Source organism: Oryctolagus cuniculus, chromosome 9, assembly GCF_051225735.1.
Source record: "Oryctolagus cuniculus isolate XC-2025 breed Fujian yellow rabbit chromosome 9, ASM5122573v1, whole genome shotgun sequence".
In the NCBI taxonomy this organism is placed as follows: domain Eukaryota; kingdom Metazoa; phylum Chordata; class Mammalia; order Lagomorpha; family Leporidae; genus Oryctolagus; species Oryctolagus cuniculus.
The window spans coordinates 84,953,080-84,972,133 of NC_142875.1; the positions used below are offsets into that span (position 1 = coordinate 84,953,080).

Here is a 19,054-nt window from a genome sequence, read left to right on the forward strand (position 1 = left end):
TGTCAGAAAATCCCTCCCTCCTCACCTACCGCTCATGCTCTTCTCTGCCGCTGTGCCCCGAGGGCCTGGAGCTGGCTCAAGTATGGTTCTACTCCAACATGACTTAGAAATAAATACTTTTGGTAAAGATTTATTTATTTGAAAGGCAGAGGGCCAGAGAGACAGAGAGAGAGAAGGGGGTGGGGAATGAATCTATCAATCTTCCATTTGCTGGTTCACTCCCCCCAATATCTGCAACAGTCAGGGCTGGGCCAGAGGAAGCCAGGAGCCCAGGACTCCATCTGTGTCTCCCACAGGGGTGGCAGGAATCCGGGTTCTAGTCCCGGTCGGGGCACCGGATTCTGTCCCAGTTGCTCCTCTTCCAGGCCAGCTCTCTGCTGTGGCCCGGGAGTGCAGTGGAGGATGGCCCAAGTGCTTGGGCCCTGCACCCCATGGGAGACCAGGAGAAGCACCTGGCTCCTGGCTTCGGATCAGCGCGGTGCGCCAGCCATAGCGTGCAGCCCGCAGCGGCCATTAGAGGGTGAACCAACGGCAAAGGAAGACCTTTCTCTCTGTCTCTCTCTCTCACTGTCCACTCTGCCTGTCAAAAAATTTTAAAAAAAAAAGTAGTCAGGTCATCATTCACTGCCTTCCTAGAAGCATGGGCAGGGAGCAGCTTTGGAAGCAGAGCAGCTGGGACTCGAACAGACACTCTGGGATGCAGGTGTCCCAGTGGTGGTTTAACTCATGGCACAACAACGCTTGCCCCATACATTATCTCTTGAGTGTGCAGCGTCTGGCCTAGTGGTGGAGACACAGGTTCAGATGCCCAAGTCTCGCATCAGTGCAGTGGGTTCAGTGCCCAGCTCTGGCTCCTGGCTGCAGCTTCCCGCTAATGAGGACCCTGGGAGGCAGCAGTCATGGCTCCAGTCACCGAGCCACCCAAGTGGGAGACCCGGATTGAGTTCCTCCTTCCTGGCTCCAGCCCCCGTCCAGTCCCAGGTGTTGCAGGCATTGCGTGAGTTAACCAGCGAATGGGCTTTCTCTCTCAAACAAAAAAAGCAAACAAAAATAGTTTGAAAAGACTGTGACACATTCACTGTTCATATATTTAATCTCACTTCCAGCAAGTGAGAAGTGGACAAACAGGTTCTCTTTTGCCCTACAAGGGTTGCTTGGATGAAAAATAACTCCTGCCTTCAGAAGGCTTGGAGCATGGCCTCCAACAGTCCAGTAAGCTGGAGGCTGTGGGTGACTGGGTGCAGCCGGCCAGCCTGGAGGGGGAGGGGGATGGCTGGTTGCTCTCAGAGGGTAGTGTGGTGAGGGCAGGATGAGCAGGCTCTGTGTCTGATCAGTCCATCAGGACTGGCCATCCCGGGAGGGTCTGAAAGGTGCCAGGAGGCCCATGTCACCCAGGGTGCTGGAGGCAGACACTTATACCCCGGTTTGCCTCTAATAACAGTCAGAGGTGTCTGCACCAGGGACAGGGCCCCGTGGCCCCCACTCCCCTGGGCAAACACCAGCTCACCAGCTTTTCCAGCTCAAGAATCTTCTTCTCCTGCTGGTGGATCTGCTGATTCTTCATCTCTAACACCTGCTTCAGGCTCTGCATGTCCTCTTCCAAGTGCTGATACGGGGCCAGGGCGATCTACAGGGGCAGGCGGAGCAACGAGCTGCATGCCGGGTCCTGGCAAAGCCCAGTACTAACCCACACCGTGCGTCTGCAGGTCTGGGGAGGGCCCAGTGCCGCCGACGACCAATAAGGGGTCACGCCCAGCGGTCACTGTCGGCTCTCCCATGGGAAGCGGACGATCCTGGCTAACGAATGAGCCGTTTCCTCCCAGTCCCGGGAACAAATTGCCAGTGCACCCACCATGGGATGGGCGTCACTCAGCTACTAAGATCCTACCCATCTGCAGGAGAACAGGATGCATTTGCTTAGTCACTCTGCCGCCACACTTCACGTCCAGGCAGAAGCTCACATTTTGAATCTGGGTAAATCTGGCCATCACTAGCAAGCTTCCCAATGGGCAGCTGCAACACCAAGGAAGAGGGGAGGGAGGGAGGGAGGGAGGGAGAGAGAGGGAGAGGGGGAGAGAGGGAGAGAGGGGGAGCCGCCAGCGTGGGAGACTTGGCTTGAGTTCTCAGCTCTCAGCTTTGGCCACTGCGGGCATTTGGGGAATGAACTAGTTGGCCAGGAGCTCTGCCTGTTTCTCTCCTTCTTACATAAATAAAAAATCAAGAAGATGCAAGAGTAACACCCACCCAGACGCTTGATTCACCAGGGAGCGAGTGATCTTGCAGGACCCCCCAGCCCCCTCATGCCAGTAGAAAGACCCTGCCCCATGCATAGGACATGAGCAAGGTAGTTAAGAAAGCAGAAAAGTCATTTTAGAGAAAGACTTGGTGCGGCAGGGTTGCCAGATGTAGCAAATACAAGCACGGGACCTCTCATTATCTGTGAATTTCAGATAAGAAACTTTAGTATAAGTATCGCCTGGCATATACTTATCCTCGAAAACTCACTTATCTGTATTTCAAGTTGACCTGGGGGTCATGTGTTTTACCCAGCAACCTGGCACTAGGGGAAGGACTTTTTGCCAGCTTTAATGGAAGAAACCCCTCCAACCACAAATCACGCTGAAGCCAGTGCCGCTGCTGCCCTGAGCAGCTTTAAGGGAAGCTGGGAGGGAGTGGGATGGAGGCAGCTGAGGCCATGGCGAACCTTCCAGACTCTGCTTAGGCCAGGAGCTCAGGGGTCTGGGGTAGCGGGAGAAGCCACAGCTTTGGTGTGTCCTGGGCACAAGTGGTGACAGCAGTTGTGTGGGGAGGGCGTGGCCAGCTGTCTAGGGCTGAGGAGGCCCTGGCCACAGTGGGGCTGGGAGGCCGGGGGAACCTGGAATACCTCCAGCTGCTGCTCCGTGTTTTTCCTCAGAGCCTCCTCGAAGCGCCGGGCACGGTCTCGCAGGGACTGGCTCTGGAAGGTCAGCGTGTCCACCTGGTCCTGCAAGGAATGCCATGAGGTGCCCGATGGGGGCCTCTGTGCACACCCGGCCCCGCCTGGGCAGCTGGGGTGTCAGGGCCAGCCAGCTCGCCCTGGGGCTCTTCAGAGAGAGGGTCTCCCATGGGTCATGGTGGGGGGTCCCCATCTGCGTGGTGGGGAGAGATGCCCCCAACACACCCTAGCTGGCCCCTCCTTGGTGCGGTGTCCAGAGCAGACATAGAAGTGCTGATGGGGGAATTCTTAGGCCCAGCTGAGCGATGCAGACAATCAGGACGGAGCTGGCCAGCCCAGGAGCATCAGCCCTGACTGCAGAACCGCAGCTACTCAGGGGCAAGGAAAACCAGCTCTCAGCAAGGAATCTTCTCCCCGTCCTGCTCCTTTCTCTGCCTGGGGATCCCTCCCCAGTTAGGAGCCAGTGATCAAATCCTGCCTCCTTCGTGTCCCAGGAAGCTGGGATTGACCCCGGGGTCCCCTCCCCTCCCTGGGCTCAGGCCCCCTGCTGGCTCTTTCCCAGCCCAGCACTGCGCGATGCTCTGCTGGCCCCAAGCTGCATCCGGGCTCCTCTTTCCAATGAACAGGAAAACCTGACCCCAGTGACCCTCACTAGACCCCCCAGTGCCCTTGGGTGCCATGCACACTCTTCTGTTTAGCCTCTGAGGTGGTCTCCCCTCTCCAGTCTTGGTTCCCACACCCCAGCACTTCCGGTTGGCTCTGCCTCCCTCTGCCAGCTTCCTCTAGCTTCAGGGCTGGTGACAAATCCCCAATAGGAGCCAAGCCACGGTCCCATCCTCCCTGTCAGACCCTCTGCCTGCTGGTGCCAGCAACAGGGCAGCCCCGTACATGAGGTTAAAGGGCTGAAGGTGCACCTGCCCAGACCCCGACCCTGAGCCCCGTCCCCAGCTCAGGGCAGACAGAGCTGTGCTGAGCCCTCCCCTCAACCGCAGCCAGGACTTGCATCACCTGGCAGGCAAAGGATGCTCCACAATGACTTCCCCTGACGCCCAGGGAAAGCGTCACTCCCACATGCTTCATGTACGCCACAAGGCCCCGGCTTCCCCACCCACCACCACCATCTCCGTCACACACAGGGGCTGGGGGACCCCAGGAACCGCGCGCCTCATCCCACGGAAGAGCAGGAGAGGGCGCTGTGACTTCTGGGACTCCACATGGCAGCACTGGCGTTACGAAGCCTGGCTGCACCGCTTTCTGGCAGAGAACTCTGCAAACCCCCCAGGGCCGGCTCCTCCTCCCCCGCTCCTCCTCCACCTTCTAACTACTTCCATTTCAGTTTTAAGAAATAAAAGTCCCCACAGTGCCATTAAACACAACAGCATTGGCGCGTGGAAATCACGGCCCCGGTGAGGCTGCAGCCACGTTCCGAACGTGGCCATGCACTCAACCGTGTCCTGCGTGGCTCCTACGCCCGACCTCATCAGTGCTGTCTGAGGAAGACTTTGAGTCTCTTCCCCTGCATTAAAAAGCAGACAAGGAAATCTCAGCAGGCCTCCACTGCCCACAGTGGATCCATGGCACCAAGCTGAGTCTTCTCGCTTCGTTCACTGCTATCCAAACAGAGTCGCTCAGAGCAGTCACAGGGCACAGGACAGTGCTGTGGCCATCAGAACAGGCTCGTTTTCTACTTGTCAGACTAAGAGGCACAGAGATCCAGCTGGCAGCCTCGGCCAGCGGGGGCCTCTCAGCAGTCCATGAGCGGCACGATGATGGTGAGGATGAGGATGAGGATGGTGATAGTACAAACAACCAGAAAAACCCCAGAGGCTCTATTAATTAGCAACAGCCATCACCTGTATGCCTTTCATTCATGATTCCCCTTAATCTGCTCACCCTTTGAGCTATCCTCATTTAAAGATGAGCAAACTGAGGCGTACAGGGGTTACCTACCTGCCTAAGATCTCCAACAGGAGGCACTGTAGGGATTTAAGGTCAACGGTTCAATCTCTAAGCACCACATGGGTTCCTCCAGCTGCCAGGAGCCTGGGGAAGCTGGCTTGTGCAGATCCACCGTCCTTGCACCAAATAACTTTCAGTGCAGGTGTATTCTGCTGCAGGCAGAGCTCACGGCAACGTGGGGGGCTCACGGCATAGTGCAGCCTCAGAAAGGAACAAGACTCTGGCTTCTTTTGGTTCGGGCATGGGTGGAGTTTCTGTTACATCACTGTGGGGCTACCACGTTCCTGGGTCAGGGGCTGGGCGGTGTTTGGTGCCAGACGTGGGTGCACGCGCAAGGAAGGTAGCTTGGGGTTGATTTGCAGAGGGTGGTCCTGGGGCATTGCAGGCCTGGCCATGCGTGGACGGCATGGTGGTGGGCCAGGGCCGCAAGTGGCCTATTTTCAGACATGCAGCAGGTGCAGTTGGTAGCTGTAGCACCAGGTATCCCTCCAGCCAGGGGTCCTTTCCTGGACAGGGCAGGCTCTGGGAATGCACAATGCCAGGGGACAGTGCGCCACGAAAGAAGTAAAATTCCTGCCTGTTCTCATATTTGACAGTGCAACAGGTTTCCAGAAAAGGCCAAGGAAAAGGCACATTATGAAAAAACGATGCATGGATCTCAGATGTGGTTCACAGCAAAATAAACCTACCTTTTACTTCCATTTTCCTTGAACTTTCTGAAATACCCTCATGTGGGAATCATCGTTCACAATGTCCAGTGGTGAACGTCCCCAATATTTAAAAAAAGACTCTCGTTGTGACCAGAACTTCTGCTCTGGGAAATAGAGGCGGGGCTGCCTTCCCAGGCTCCTCTGTCCTGGGGCCTGGGCCGTGCTCTGCACAGAAGGCAGGGGCCTGGGAGGGCCCGGGGGAGGTGCTGCCCCTCCCTTCAGAGGCCAGCAGGGAGGCAGGCCCTCCTCTACCGCCTGAGACCACCGTTTCCTTCAGGTGCCCCTGAAGCACAGAGCGTTTTCTCATCCCACCCCCCATGCAGGTGACCAAAGTCCGTTCTGCAACTCCTAGTCTGTTCTGGGACCTCTGCCCTCAGCCCCGCCTGAATGTTCTCTGCTCCACATCCTTCCCTTCTTCAAACACGGCTCAGTCGCTCCGACCACTGCAGGTGCACAGCCGGCCCTCTGAGGCTCTGCCCCGCTCAGCACCGTATCATTCATCTGGGGCAGGTGAGTCACCTTGTGTCACCGTGTCTGTGTCGCAGACAGCAGACTGCTCCCGGGTGGGGAGGAGTTCTCACCTCTGCCTCCCAGGCTTGTCCAGATCAGCACCCAGAGCAAAACGGCTGCGCAGGGGGCTGGGGATCTGCCGTCACCCGGGCTCAGGGGAGAGGATGGGGGGACGCTAACCTGCAATGACAGCCGCAGCTTTTCAAAATTTTCCTCCAACTCCTTCTTCTCCAGCTCGTGGGCAGACATCAGCTCTGCAGAGAAGACACCAAATGCTCAGTCAGTCTTTCTTCTGGGCGAGACAAAGCCGGACTCTGTCGGCGGACTGAGAACCTTCAGGGTCCTGAATCAAGAAACTCAAGCCTACAGAAACTCTACCAGTTGGAAATTGGAAGTGGTGGCCAGCTTGTTATACAGGAGAAAGAAAAACGGAGCAGAGGAGAGGGAGAGAGAAGGAGAGAGAGAAGAGGCAGGGAAACAGAACACACAGACACACTGCGGACACACACACACACACACACACTACAAACACACACATATACCGCACAATCTGCAGACAGCATACACCATACACAGTGCTGCAGATATACACACACACTACAGACACACATGTACCACACAACCCACAGATAGCAGACACACACTGCAGACACACTGCAAACAAACACACATATACTACACAACTCACAGATACACATACCACACACAGACAACACACAAAGACACACAGATACACATATACCACAAAACCCACAGATATGCACACCACACACAGACACAACACACAAAGATACATACCACATACACACACTACAAATCACATACACAGACACCACACACAGACACAGAATACACCACACATACACAGCACACACATCACAAACCACACACAGAATACATACACCACAGATACATACATCACATACAGACACATCCATACCACGCACAGACACCACACACACAAAACACAAAAGACACACTATACACACATAACGTATACACACAGATACACATACTACACACAGACACACACACTATACACAGACACAAATACAACACACACTACACACAGACACATCTATACACCAGATACATACAGACCATCCACATATCACACAGGTATGCCCACCACAGACACATCACAGATATACACATCACACACACTGCACATAGACTGCACACACCACACAAAACACACATACACACACTTTGTTTATGCACAGTGCACATAAATGCCTACCCACATTTCACACATATCCATACACCACAGGTACACGCACACATTATGCACATGCCACATACACAAACACACAGCACACATATACACACATCTAATACCACATATACCACACATATATGAACATACATCACACACATGCCACACATATACCATACACATCACACCCCCCACATACCATACACATCACAGGCACACTACCCATACCACACAACACACATACCCCACATGATCTACATACCACATACACAAACCCTACACACACATACACACACACACACACCCCTATCCCTACTGTTCCACCATCATGGCCAACTCAGAGCCTTCCCTCAGGCACCCGCAGATTCTCTGCCCTTTTCCTAACATAAACCGCCTGTGCAGTGAGGGTTCAGTTCCCATATCCCTCCCCTCCCAGGTTCACTCTCTCATGCCCCATGACCACACCACCACACCACCATGCCCAGCAGCCCGTTGGCTCGGGCATCAGAAGCGGCTTACATGTTCAGCAGAGTGGCTGGAGCACGGATGAGGCGGCCAGGCCAGCACTGTGGTTTCACCCTGGTGGCCTCAGCCACACTCTGAGAACCCACAGACCCAAAGTCTAATCGGGCTAGGCATGGGCGGGGGCCGGGGTCAAATACGTAACTAGAAATAAAAGCTGCCCGGGGGTCGGGCACGTGGCCTGGTGGTGAGGATCCTGCCCGAGCTGACTGCACCCCACTTCGGAGTGTACGGGTTTCATCCTCCCCTCCACTGCTGACTCCAGCCTCCTTGTGATGCGGCCTCTGGGAGGCAACAGTGATGCTCCAGGCGTGTGGGTTCCCGTCACTCATGTGGGAGACCTCCATGGTGTTCCTGGCTCCCAGCAGTGGCCTGGCCCACCCCAGGCCATTGTGAGCATTGCTGGATGTCTCTCAGATAAATAAATATGAAAGATCATGTTTCTCACCTTTTGTTGTATGTTAGAATCATCTAGATCCTAGGGTGTTTAAAAAAAAAATCCTGATGCAGGGCCGGCATCCCATATGAGCGCCGGTTCTAGTCCCAGTTGCTCCTCTTCCAATCCAGCTCTCTGCTATGGCCCGGGAAAGCAGTAGAAGATGGCCCAAGTCCTTGGGCCCCTGCACCTACGTGGGAGACCAGGGAGAAGCACCTGGCTCCTGGCTTTGGATCCAGCTGTTGCAGCCATTTGGAGAGTAAACCAATGGAAGGAAGACCTTTCTCTCTGTCTCTCCCTCTCACTGTCTGTAACTCTACCTCTCAAATAAATAAATAAATAAATAATCTTTAAAAAAAAACTTGATGACTTGATTGTACCCCAGAGCAAGTAATCTGAAATCCATAAAGGGGACTTGCACATCAGTATTCAAAAAAAAAACAAAACACTTCACCTGGCTCCAATGTGCAGGTGAGAGTGGGGACTAGAAGTCTCTGTGTGAGATACCCTAATAGGACACAGGTAATGCACTCAACCAGTTCTTGGGAAACGGCTGCCCTTGCCTCCAGAATGGACTTTTGCACACACCACCCACTCCTAGGGGCAGTGGGGCTGGGCTTAGATGGAGACAAGCGCATCCATGAACAGCCGCTGACTGGGGGCAGAAGTAAGGAGAAATTGAGAAGTAAATTGTCCATATGCATGGAAATGCATGGGAACACATTCTGCTTTTTTCACAGTGGGAAACCTCACACTGGAACTTGCTTATGCTGCTGTGGCCCTCATAAAACCCCAAGGATGCAAAGAGACCGCAAAGTTACTAGAAGGCCAACCAGAGACTCAACTTGCACTGGTGGCGAGTGTGGTCCCGGAGCAGGGGCTGTGCACACTGGAGGTGCTGCCATGACCTGAGACAAACACGCATGTGAGACAGGCGCAGCCACGCTGGGCGCTCCTGTCACTTTTATGAGCCCAGCAAACAGGGTCACGCCCACGATGTCTAGGTCTACTTCGGAAGAGTTGTCTCAAGCTTGGCTCCACATCCTTGTCCCAAGGAGCTTTAACCAGTCCTAACGTGACGCCTGGGCTGTAGCTCCAACCAACCATGCCCACACCCTGAGGGTGGGACGTGGCTGGAGTTGACCTTTGGGTTCTGCGCCCCACCAAGATGATCCTAATATTCAGGCAAGGTTGAGTGTGACTGCTTGGGAGGGAAGAACCCATGACCTGAATCCTTGGCTTCTATTCCTTCCTTGCAGGGCAACCGACCCCAGGATGCACCAGGAAGGAAGGGGTGCACAGGAGGAACAGAGCTCCTTGTCCCTGCAGCGGGAAAGGCTGGGCCTGGAAGCTCCGCCCCCGCCCCACCCACTGGGCACCAGGCTGGCAGTGGGTACCTTGCACTTTGTGGTCGTGGTCATCTTGCAGGATGGCGATGGCCACAGTGTGGTTACTTTCCATCTCCAGGAGAGCGGCCTCGTGGCTGGCGGTGATGTCCTCCACCTGAGGGGGAGCCACAGTTACTGGTTCTGCAGAGAGTTTGGGAGCGGGTGTGAGCCACAGCCTTGCCGCTCGGGGAACAGAAGGCAATGCAACGGGAGGGAAATGTTAGTGGCCCAAGTGTCAAGGGCAGGTCTTTCTGCTGAGACGCCGGTCACCCTCAGCCCACTGCCCAGCCAGGAGGGGCAGGATCAGCTGGGGACAAGGCAGTCCCAGCATCACTGAAGTCACTGCTACCACCTGGCTCTTTGCAGGAGGATGGGGTTCCAGGAGGGTGGTGGCTGCTGAGGCACCCGTGGGGAGCCCTGTTCCTGGGCCCTGGACCGTTTTCCTCTCCCTCCCATTCCTTCTCCTTGTGCCAATCGCTCCATGAGGCAGTGATGGAGAAGGAAAAGGGTCCTTCCTACGAGGTGGTCTGTTCCGTGTCCCCCAGCAGCGGCAGGGTCCACAGCACACATGTCCCGGGAAAACTGGCCTCTGTGAAGCCACCTGTTATACCTTACTCCACTTAACTCTCAGAGCACACTTATGAGGTGTGCCCATTTTACAGATGAGAAAACTGAAGCTTAGAGAGATTTGAAATGCTTTTTCCAAGAGCTAGTAAACCCCAGAGCTGGCAGGGGTCGCAGGTCTGTCTGACCCCAAAGAGGAAGCTCTCTCAAATGCAACAGTGTGCGGATCTAGCTTAGGGATTAAGGCAGCCCCCTTGCATGTGAGAGTACCCAGGTTCAATTCTCAGCACTGCTCCTAATGACAGCTTCACGTTAATGCAGATCCAGGCGGGGCAGGGGGGAGGGTGGCAGGCAGCAGGAATGGCTCAAGTGATTGAGCCAGCACCACGAGAGATCCAGATTGGGTTTCCAGATCCTGGGTTTTAGGGAGAACACCGGCGCACCGAAGCGCTCTCTCTGCCTCTCAAATAAGCAAAAACTAAAAAATAAGTAACACTGTTGCCTCCCCCACCAACAGCAACAAGCAGAACCTGAGGGTCCTCTTCCCAGCACTAGGGAAACGACGGCAGCCTGCCTGTGCCAGCTGCACACAGTTCCTCCCTGACTGCAATTTGGACCTCTGGCGGGGGTCAGGGGAGCTGTTCCTGGGCGGTGGTGGTGGTGGTGGTGTTCACGGGCATGGGGAGTTGCTCCTGGGCAGGGCGGGGGGTGGTCACGGGGCGCTGCCCCTGGCCGGGGCCTCTGGAGCAGCTCCTGGGCGGGGCCTCTGGGAGCTGCCCCTGGGCGGGGCCTCTGGAGCAGCTCCTGGGCGGGGCCTCTGGGCGGGGCTGCCGCTGCACTTCCAGGGCCTCTCTCACACATCACACAGCCAGTCCAGGGCTTGGTTCTCACACTTCCTGATTCCTCCAGCCACTCCCTCCACCCACCCTCCTGCCGACCAGGTTCTGTGTTTTATTATCGCGCCCATCATTTTGCTCATATTCAAAGGCGTGACTTGGGGGGTGCTTTTCCCTATGACAGCAAACCTCTGCTGGACAAACCCCAACAGCGTCTATCCAGATTCTTTGTCAACGACTCACTGTAAAAAAATACCCCTGTACACTGTCACTTGGGACACACACACCAGCACCCTCCACACCAAAGTTTCACACAATGATACCAACCCTTCCTCTTTGCAATAATCTGGTTTGACACTTCTGTACAGTTCTATTTTACCTTGTTCTTCAGTTACAAGCCACTATATTTATTTCATGATCTACTGATGGGTCAAAATCTGCTAGCTGGAAAACACGGAACCAGAAAATGTGCCCAGGTCTTGAAGTTCTCTGCTGTGGGAGTTAGGAACCCACTGCTTCTAACAGATACTCGCCGAGAGAACCTCAGCTGAGTCCCTGGGGGCACCTCCCAGCCCAGCCTTCGATCTGGGGCAAGAAAGGAAAGCTGCCCATGAAATACACACGTGGGCCTTCTTATTTCAAAGTGGCGAGAATCCCAGAATCCCATTTTGGATCTGATCATTTCATGCAAAAAAAAAAAAAAAAAAAAAAGTCTGATTCTCTCCTAAGGTCACGTGACTTTTATCCACTAACGCAGGAATAAAATTCAAAAAATCCAACGAGTGCTCAGCCTCAGTCAGGAAAGCTGCATGCCACTCTGAAGACAGACTCACTCTTTTTTTTTTTTTTTTAAGGTTTGTTTATTTATTTGTAAGGCAGAGTTACAGAGAGGCAAAGGCAGAGAGAGAGAGAGAGAGAGAGAGGTCTTCCATCTGCTGGTTCACTTCCCAGATGGCTGCAACAGCCGGAGCTATGCCATTCTGAAGCCAGGAGCCAGAAGCTTCTTCCGGGTCTTCCACACGGGTGCAGGGGCCCAAGGATGTGGGCCATTTTCTACTGCTTTCCCAGGCCACAGCAGAGAGCTGGATCAGAAGTGGAGCAGCCAGGACTAGAACCAGCACCCATCTGGGATGCTGGCACTGCAGGCGGCAGCTTTACCTGCTACACCACAGTGCAGGTCCTCAGACTCACTCTTAATTACTGGCCATTCTGTATTAAAAAATTGTTTCTCACGTGAGTCTCAGAACTATGAATCAATTTGAAAAAAAGGAAGACGACAACAGTATTTAGTTGTTCCGTTCTTGTTTGTCTGAGGTCTAAATAGAATCTTTGTCCAAAGTCTTTCCATTTTTTGGAAAAATAAATCACTGATTAAAAAAAAATCCTCCATGATACCAGGTAGACTCATCCATAACACACCATGTGTGGAAATACTCATTATTTGAGGTACGGCGCAGTTTTGTGTCATGGAAAATCTTGGGCCAAGTTCGAGAAGAATCCAGGGGAGGTGGGGATACTGTATCCGTTTGCAGCTGGAGTCTCTGCCCTTCTGTTTTGTTGGGAAGCAGGCCTGATTCTGTCTAAGGAATCAAGGATGAGTAAGGGCATGATCTACACACAACCCCTCTCAGGGGTCCGTTAGTGAGTGGAACACTGGTCTCCCCTGACCCCCAAACCACGTGGCATGAGAAGAATGTTCTAGCAGGTTTGGAAGGAAACCAGTGAGAGCCCATGGGCCAACATTAGAAGGCAATAATTCCTTCCTCTGCGGTACATTAGGTTTCCCGCATCTTCAAGGTTTTGAAGAAGGCATCCTCCATCCTCCACGGGGAAGGTCTGTGTGCCGTCAGCCAGTCTCCCCTGTGGCAGCATTAATCCCCTATGACATCGCCTCCCCCGGCTCCTGGCTTCTTCCCAGAGCACCAGTTCATGTTTGGGAAGTGGCCAGTAAGAACTGCAGACCAGAGAAGGCCTTGAAACCTTCAGAAAAGGCATTCGGTGGGGGTGGAACTTACACAAAACAAGGCACAGGAGACACAAGTTCATTTTCTGCAGGGTCCATCACTATACGGAGACAAAAGTCACTAGGACGTGAATGGCCCCCGGCAAGCTTATACTGGCCCAGGCATCCTCCTCCTCCTTCTAGAAGCCTGAATGGGGCTCCTTAGACACCTGCTGGGCCACCGCCGGACAGCTTTCTGGGCCGTGCCACGGAGGAGGCTGTTGAGATGCCCACTAAACAGTCCTTGTTGCTTGGGAAGGCAGCTGTTGCCGAGACGGGACTCCGTTCCCACAGCTGCCTGCCATGCAGCCCGGCTGAGTTACAGTGCGGCGAAGGGTTGGAATAGCCACCACCTCTGGGAGGACAGAACGGAGCTGCAGGATCGACTTCACGTAGCCATCTGCAAAATGCAACCACCTGGAGCGCTGACAGCTCCCCCTGGAGAAGACGCACATTTTGGACGGAGACGCCTGGGCTCTGCGCTGTCTCTTCCATGTTCATTCAACCCAAACCAGATTATGCTCCTATTTGGCCCCATCCCAGACATGTAATGTATTCATAGCGGATGAGGCAGAGGGAGTGACTTCAGGGCCAGACCCGGGAGAAGACCGATCCTTGAAACCCAGCTCTGTGGCTGCTCACGCCTGCGGAACAGCCAAAGGCAGCCAGAAAGGAGGAACAGAAGCTGGGCTGCAAGGAACCGTATTTGTGGCAAACACGACAAAGCACGTGTGAGTCCAGGGAAAATCTGTTTTGCATGGTCTGAGAAACGGAAGTTGTGGCAATTGGCTTCTGTTAACAGGTAGCTTGATATAGAACAAGCATGATCTTGGTTAAATACCTTTATCGTCATACTTTTTAAAAATTTTTTTAAAGATTTATTTTATTTATTTGAAAGTCAGAGTTACATAGAGGAGAGGCAGAGAGAGAGAGAGAGAGAGAGAGAGAGAGAGAGAGAGAGAGGTCTTCCATCCGTTGGTTCACTCCCCAGAAGGCTGTAATGGCCATGGCTGTACCGATCCAAAGCCAGGAGCCAGGAACCTCTTCTGGGTCTCCCACACAGGTGCAGGGCCCCAAGGACTTGGGCCATCTTCTACTGCTATCCTAGGCCATAGCAGAGAGCTGGATCAGAAGAGGAGCAGCTGGGACTAGAACCAGAGCCCATATGGGGTGCTGGTGCTTTAGGCCAGGGCTTTAACCCACTGAGTCACAGCGCCAGCCCCGTCATACTTTTAAAATAGGAGTTCTGCCATTTCTTTATGTCTCATTAAGAAGGAAAGACCCCTCCTCACCTTAGGATTGCTCAGATTCCTAACGGGCGCCTGCTGGGTTCAGGAACAAGGCCTTGTACCTCCCGGACGCTCACACCTGCACGTGGATCATCTGGGGAGCTTTGAAAGCAGCCCCAGGCCAGGCCCTAGCCAGCAACTGCATTCCGTTCATGAGTTCCTCGATCTCTTGCCACATCTCCCAAGTGATCCCAATGTGTAGCCAGGGCAGGGACCACGCACAGAGACACAGCCCTGTCCCTTGGGCGAGAGGAAGATCTGGCAGGTGTTGTCATCATGGGCTCCTGCAGCGAAGCCAGAGGGGAGGCTGCCTTCCTGAGCAAGCCCCAGTGTGAGCGGAGGGTGACGCCTGCAGCCTCAGCAGGTCCTGAGAGTCAGAACTGATGCATCACCCTGCCCCCACCCTGCTGCTGACCTGGGCCCCGGGTCACAGGGAGCGGCCAGACTGGAACACCTGATTTTTCAGGTTCCAGAAGGTCAGAGATGTCACTGCTCCTGCGACCAACCCTGGGAAGGGAGGCAGTCCAGTCTGGAGTAAGTGAACCTTAGGTTGCCTGCATCTCCATTTCAGCTGTCCCTGTGAGCCCATGAGCACATCTCTGTCTGGACATCAGAACGTTCAACGAAGCGCGGTTTCCTCCTCTTCCTCCCTCCGAAGGTCGGTAGGGGCGTCGCCTGGCGCACAGTGCAAAGGACTCGCAGATCTGACTCCTCGGTCTCCCACAAACCCCTGGATGTCCACAGCAGAGGCTCAGTCAGGTGTAACGCACCCTGATGCGATTTCCGCCATCACTTCTCTCATCGCCGGAAGTCAGTGCTCAACTCCTAAACCTCCCCCTGTCCTGTTTTAAGTTTCCTGGGCACCTCTGAATTCCCCCCATGGAATAAGCATCTTATGATCCTTTTACAATCCTTGCTCTCTGTCCCGGTGTCCTGTAGAGGAAGGAGTAAAGAAATGAGCAGCTTTAGCCAACGTAATGGATCAAGAGGAGCGGAACTCTGAGCCCTCGGGAGACTGGGCACCTTTTAACTGCAGTCACATGTGACTCAATGACAGGGGTGCGTCCTAAGAACTGTGTCTCTGGGCGATCCTGCCACCGTAAGAACCACAGAGCTCAATCACACCAAGTAAGATGCCTCGATGTAACTGGGTGATGTCACCTCAGGGGAGGGACCGCCGCCATTTCTGGGGTCTGCTGTTGATCAGATTTCACCACGTGGCGCCTGACCGCACACAGGCAGAGTACGGGACTCATTCTCGAATGGGAACCTCGGGACTTCTTTCCTTCTAAGCCCTCCCACTTTTGCAATCCCCAACAGGCTCAAAGGAGGGGTGAGAGCGTATCTCCCAGCAGGTGCTTCTGCACAGGTGAGATCTTGCTGGGGCTCTCTGGCCCTAGGCTGTGCTCCACCAATGCACACGCGCCACTCGGCAGTGGCCTCGACTCCATGGCGCCACCACGTGGCCTCAACTCCGCGGCACCACCACATGAGCCTTGGTTCAGGAGGCGCCTCTGCCACGTGTCCTCTCGCCAGCAGATCATCCCCACCCCGCCTTCCCCACTCCTGGCATCTTCTGGACTGGACTAGACTTTCTGCCCTGAGGTTTTTGGTAAATACAGGTATAAACATGTCTTCTGCCTAAAATTGGGAACAGACAGTCCAGGGGTCCAGAGACAAAGAGCACATTTGTGTTTGTGCCAGGTGTGAGGTCGGCATGGGTATAAAGGCTCCAGGAAGCAGGTGAAGCCAGACAGCAGCAGGAGCAAACATGCACATGTAGAGAGCACGGGAGGCGCAGTGCTGGGGGCTCTGTCTCTAATCTTAACAGCAGCAGGTACCCTCGGCTGTAGCCTCTCCTAGTCCCCAGTCTCCAGTTCTAAGTGATCTCAAGCAGGCAGGTGTGTCTGGTGTTCATGGGGCTCTAGAGAAAGTGAATGACTAATCAGAGATGCTTACTGCATAGACTGAAATGCAAGCAAGTCAGACTTTTTTTTTTATTATAACATCAACAGTACTTGTTACTCTGAAATTTCTCCTGTGTCCCTGTGAGTCATGATGCCCCGGGGTGTAGGGTGACCCAAATGTCCACGATAACGAGCCCCCCACCCCCCCAGCACTAACTTGGGTCTTCTGAGCTGAGAAGAGCACTCTTTACAGCTGCCTGCTTCCCTTAGGCCTATGCTAAGGAGACCAAAGCTTTTCCCAGGGCAGCCCTGTGAATCCTGGCAAAGTATTTAGCTTCAGGGACTCGATGTTCTCATCTGTAAAATGGGGCTAGGAATGGACCTCACCTGGAAGGGTGAGTGTGAGGATTTCATGAGTCAGGGCACGGAAGGAGTTGAAAGCGGTGCCAGTGCGTGTTCACACGTTATCGACCTCTGCCCCCAAAGAACATGAGGATGACGATAAAGACAGCCCTCAAGTAAAATATGGAACATGCTAGAAGGCAACAAGGGACTGGAGGGGGTGGGGGGGAGTGTGATAAGGAAGATACAGAAAGACCTCCCTGAAACCTTGGAGTAAAGCCTTGAGGGCAGGCAGGCAGTGCCTGGAGGAAAAGCGTTCCTGATCCGGGGCATCCAGGGCTCCGAGGAGAGCAAGGGAGGCCAGAGAGAGTGGAGGGAAGGGGAGGAGGGCAGAGAACAAGGACTGAGGTCACGGAATGACCTTGACGAAGAGCTCTGCTACTGAGCAGGGCTTCCTGCAATGAGGCCTGGGCTGCCCCCTCCCCCCGCCTGCCTCCTCCATCACCTGCGCCGCCCACTGACCTGCTCCTGGTGCTGGCATCGGATCCTCAGCAGCTGGCCGTGGTGCTCCTCCTGCAGGCGCGCCATCTCCGTCTCGAACTGCAGCTGCAGCCGCTGCTCCAGCTCCTGGAGCTCGGCCTGTTGGCGCCAGCCCAGCCGGCGCACCTCGTCCTCGAACCGCCGCTCCAGGTCCTCCTTCTCCTTTTGTAGTTTCTCACACTTGGCTGTGCTAAAGGCTGCGGGGAGAGCACAAGGTCTTTCTTAGCACGCTGGGGCTCGCCTGTGACATCCACGGGCACTCCGCCGGGGTCAGTGCCAGAGCAGGGTCCAATCCTCTGACCTCGCAGAGTTGCACAGTGTGTAAAAGGCTTCCCCCTCCATGGCATTTGATCCTCACAGAGACCCTGCATACGGGGGTGAAACTGGAGCCAGAGAGCCCCAGCGTCTCGCCCATGTGGCAGAAGGGGTAGAGCTGGCCTGTGTGGACCCAGGCCCACACAGCTGCTCCTAGAGGGGCAGCTGTCAAAGATGCAGACTTTTGGGGTGTGCACTTAGGCTCACGGTTATCACTCTGATTAGAACATCCACGTCAGGGCCGGCGCTGTGGCATAGCAGGTAAAGACACCGCCTGCAGTGCCGGCTCCCCATATGGGCGCTGGTTCGAGTCCCGGCTGCTCCACTTCTGATCCAGCTCTCTGCTATGGCCTGGGAAAGCAGTGGAAGATGGCCCAAGTGCTTGGGCCCCCGCACCTGCGGGAGACCTGGAAGAAGCTCCTGGCTTCGGATTGGTCCAGCTTTGGCCATTGAAGCCATTTGGGGAATGAACCAGTGGATGGAAGACCTCGCTCTTGCTCTCTCTGCCTCTCTGTAACTCTGCCTTTCAAGTAAATAAATGAAGAAGAAAGAAGAAAGAAGAAAGAAGAGAGAAGAGAGAAGAAAGAAGAAGAAATTCCATGTCCTGTGAGTTCCCTGCACTGGCTCCTGATTCCAGCTTCCAGCTAACGGAGAAAGCAAGCAGGTGTAGCTCAAGCTGTTGGGTCCCTGCTATCCACATGGGTGGCAGCGTGAATTCCTGGTTCCTGCCTTTGATCTGGTCCAGCCTTGGCCAGGGTAGGCACCTGGGGAGAGCTGGGAGCTCTCTCTCTCTCTCTCTCTCTCTCTTTTTTCTGTGCTAAGTGTGGCCTGGGGGAATCACAGCCCCTGAGCCAGAAGCCTGGACAACCGTAACAAGGTTGGGGGGTGCCTCTCATGTCCCGCAGACTTTGAGAGCTGTGCAACCACGGAGATGGAGATGGGGCTGAGGACCGATGCCCACAGCTCTTCCCATCCAGCTGTGGTGCCAAGCAGAGCGTCCTCAGAGAACGGGGGTGTTCCCTTCCTGCTAGCCTGAGGCTTTATATAACCATCTCAGGGTCACCTGTCCTTCTCCACCACTTTGTTCTAGAAGCCCCAGGAGAAGGGTCTGCCACTCTGTGCCCTTCCACATTCAGCCCCTGATCACTGAAGGCAAGCTGACTGCAGGGTGGGAGCCCATGCCAGCAGCCACGTGGCTCCGGCTCTGGGCTCCTGTTCCAGGTCTCATTGACTTTTTTTTTTTTTTTTGACAGGCAGAGTGGACAGTGAGAGAGAGAGACAGAGAGAAAGGTCTTCCTTTGCCGTTGGTTCACCCTCCAATGGCCGCCGCGGCCAGCGCGCTGCGGCCGGCGCACCATGCTGATCCAATGGCAGGAGCCAGGTACTTCTCCTGGTCTCCCATGGGGTGCAGGGCCCAAGCACTTGGGCCATCCTCGACTGCACTCCCTGGCCACAGCAGAGAGCTGGCCTGGAAGAGGGGCAACCGGGACAGAATCTGGCGCCCCGACCGGGACTAGAACCTGGTGTGCCGGCGCCACAAGGCAGAGGATTAGCCTAGTGAGCCGCGGCGCTGGCCTCTCATT

General features: G+C 54.7%; 1 protein-coding gene across 6 annotated transcripts in view; it reads right to left on the reverse strand.

Annotated features, from left to right (window-relative positions):
- MTUS2 (microtubule associated scaffold protein 2) overlaps nucleotides 1-19,054 on the reverse strand; it is a 663,520-nt gene that overhangs the window by 4,834 nt on the left and 639,632 nt on the right. For all 6 annotated transcript variants that reach the window (XM_089304269.1, XM_051834132.3, XM_051834128.3 and 3 more), the window contains 5 exons: nucleotides 17,139-17,353; nucleotides 9,686-9,791; nucleotides 6,295-6,368; nucleotides 2,885-2,983; nucleotides 1,508-1,627 (listed from right to left, as the gene is read on the reverse strand). In XM_089304269.1, the coding sequence (XP_089160395.1) occupies nucleotides 1,508-1,627; nucleotides 2,885-2,983; nucleotides 6,295-6,368; nucleotides 9,686-9,791; nucleotides 17,139-17,353 (614 nt within the window). The remainder of the gene's footprint in view (nucleotides 1-1,507; nucleotides 1,628-2,884; nucleotides 2,984-6,294; nucleotides 6,369-9,685; nucleotides 9,792-17,138; nucleotides 17,354-19,054) is intronic.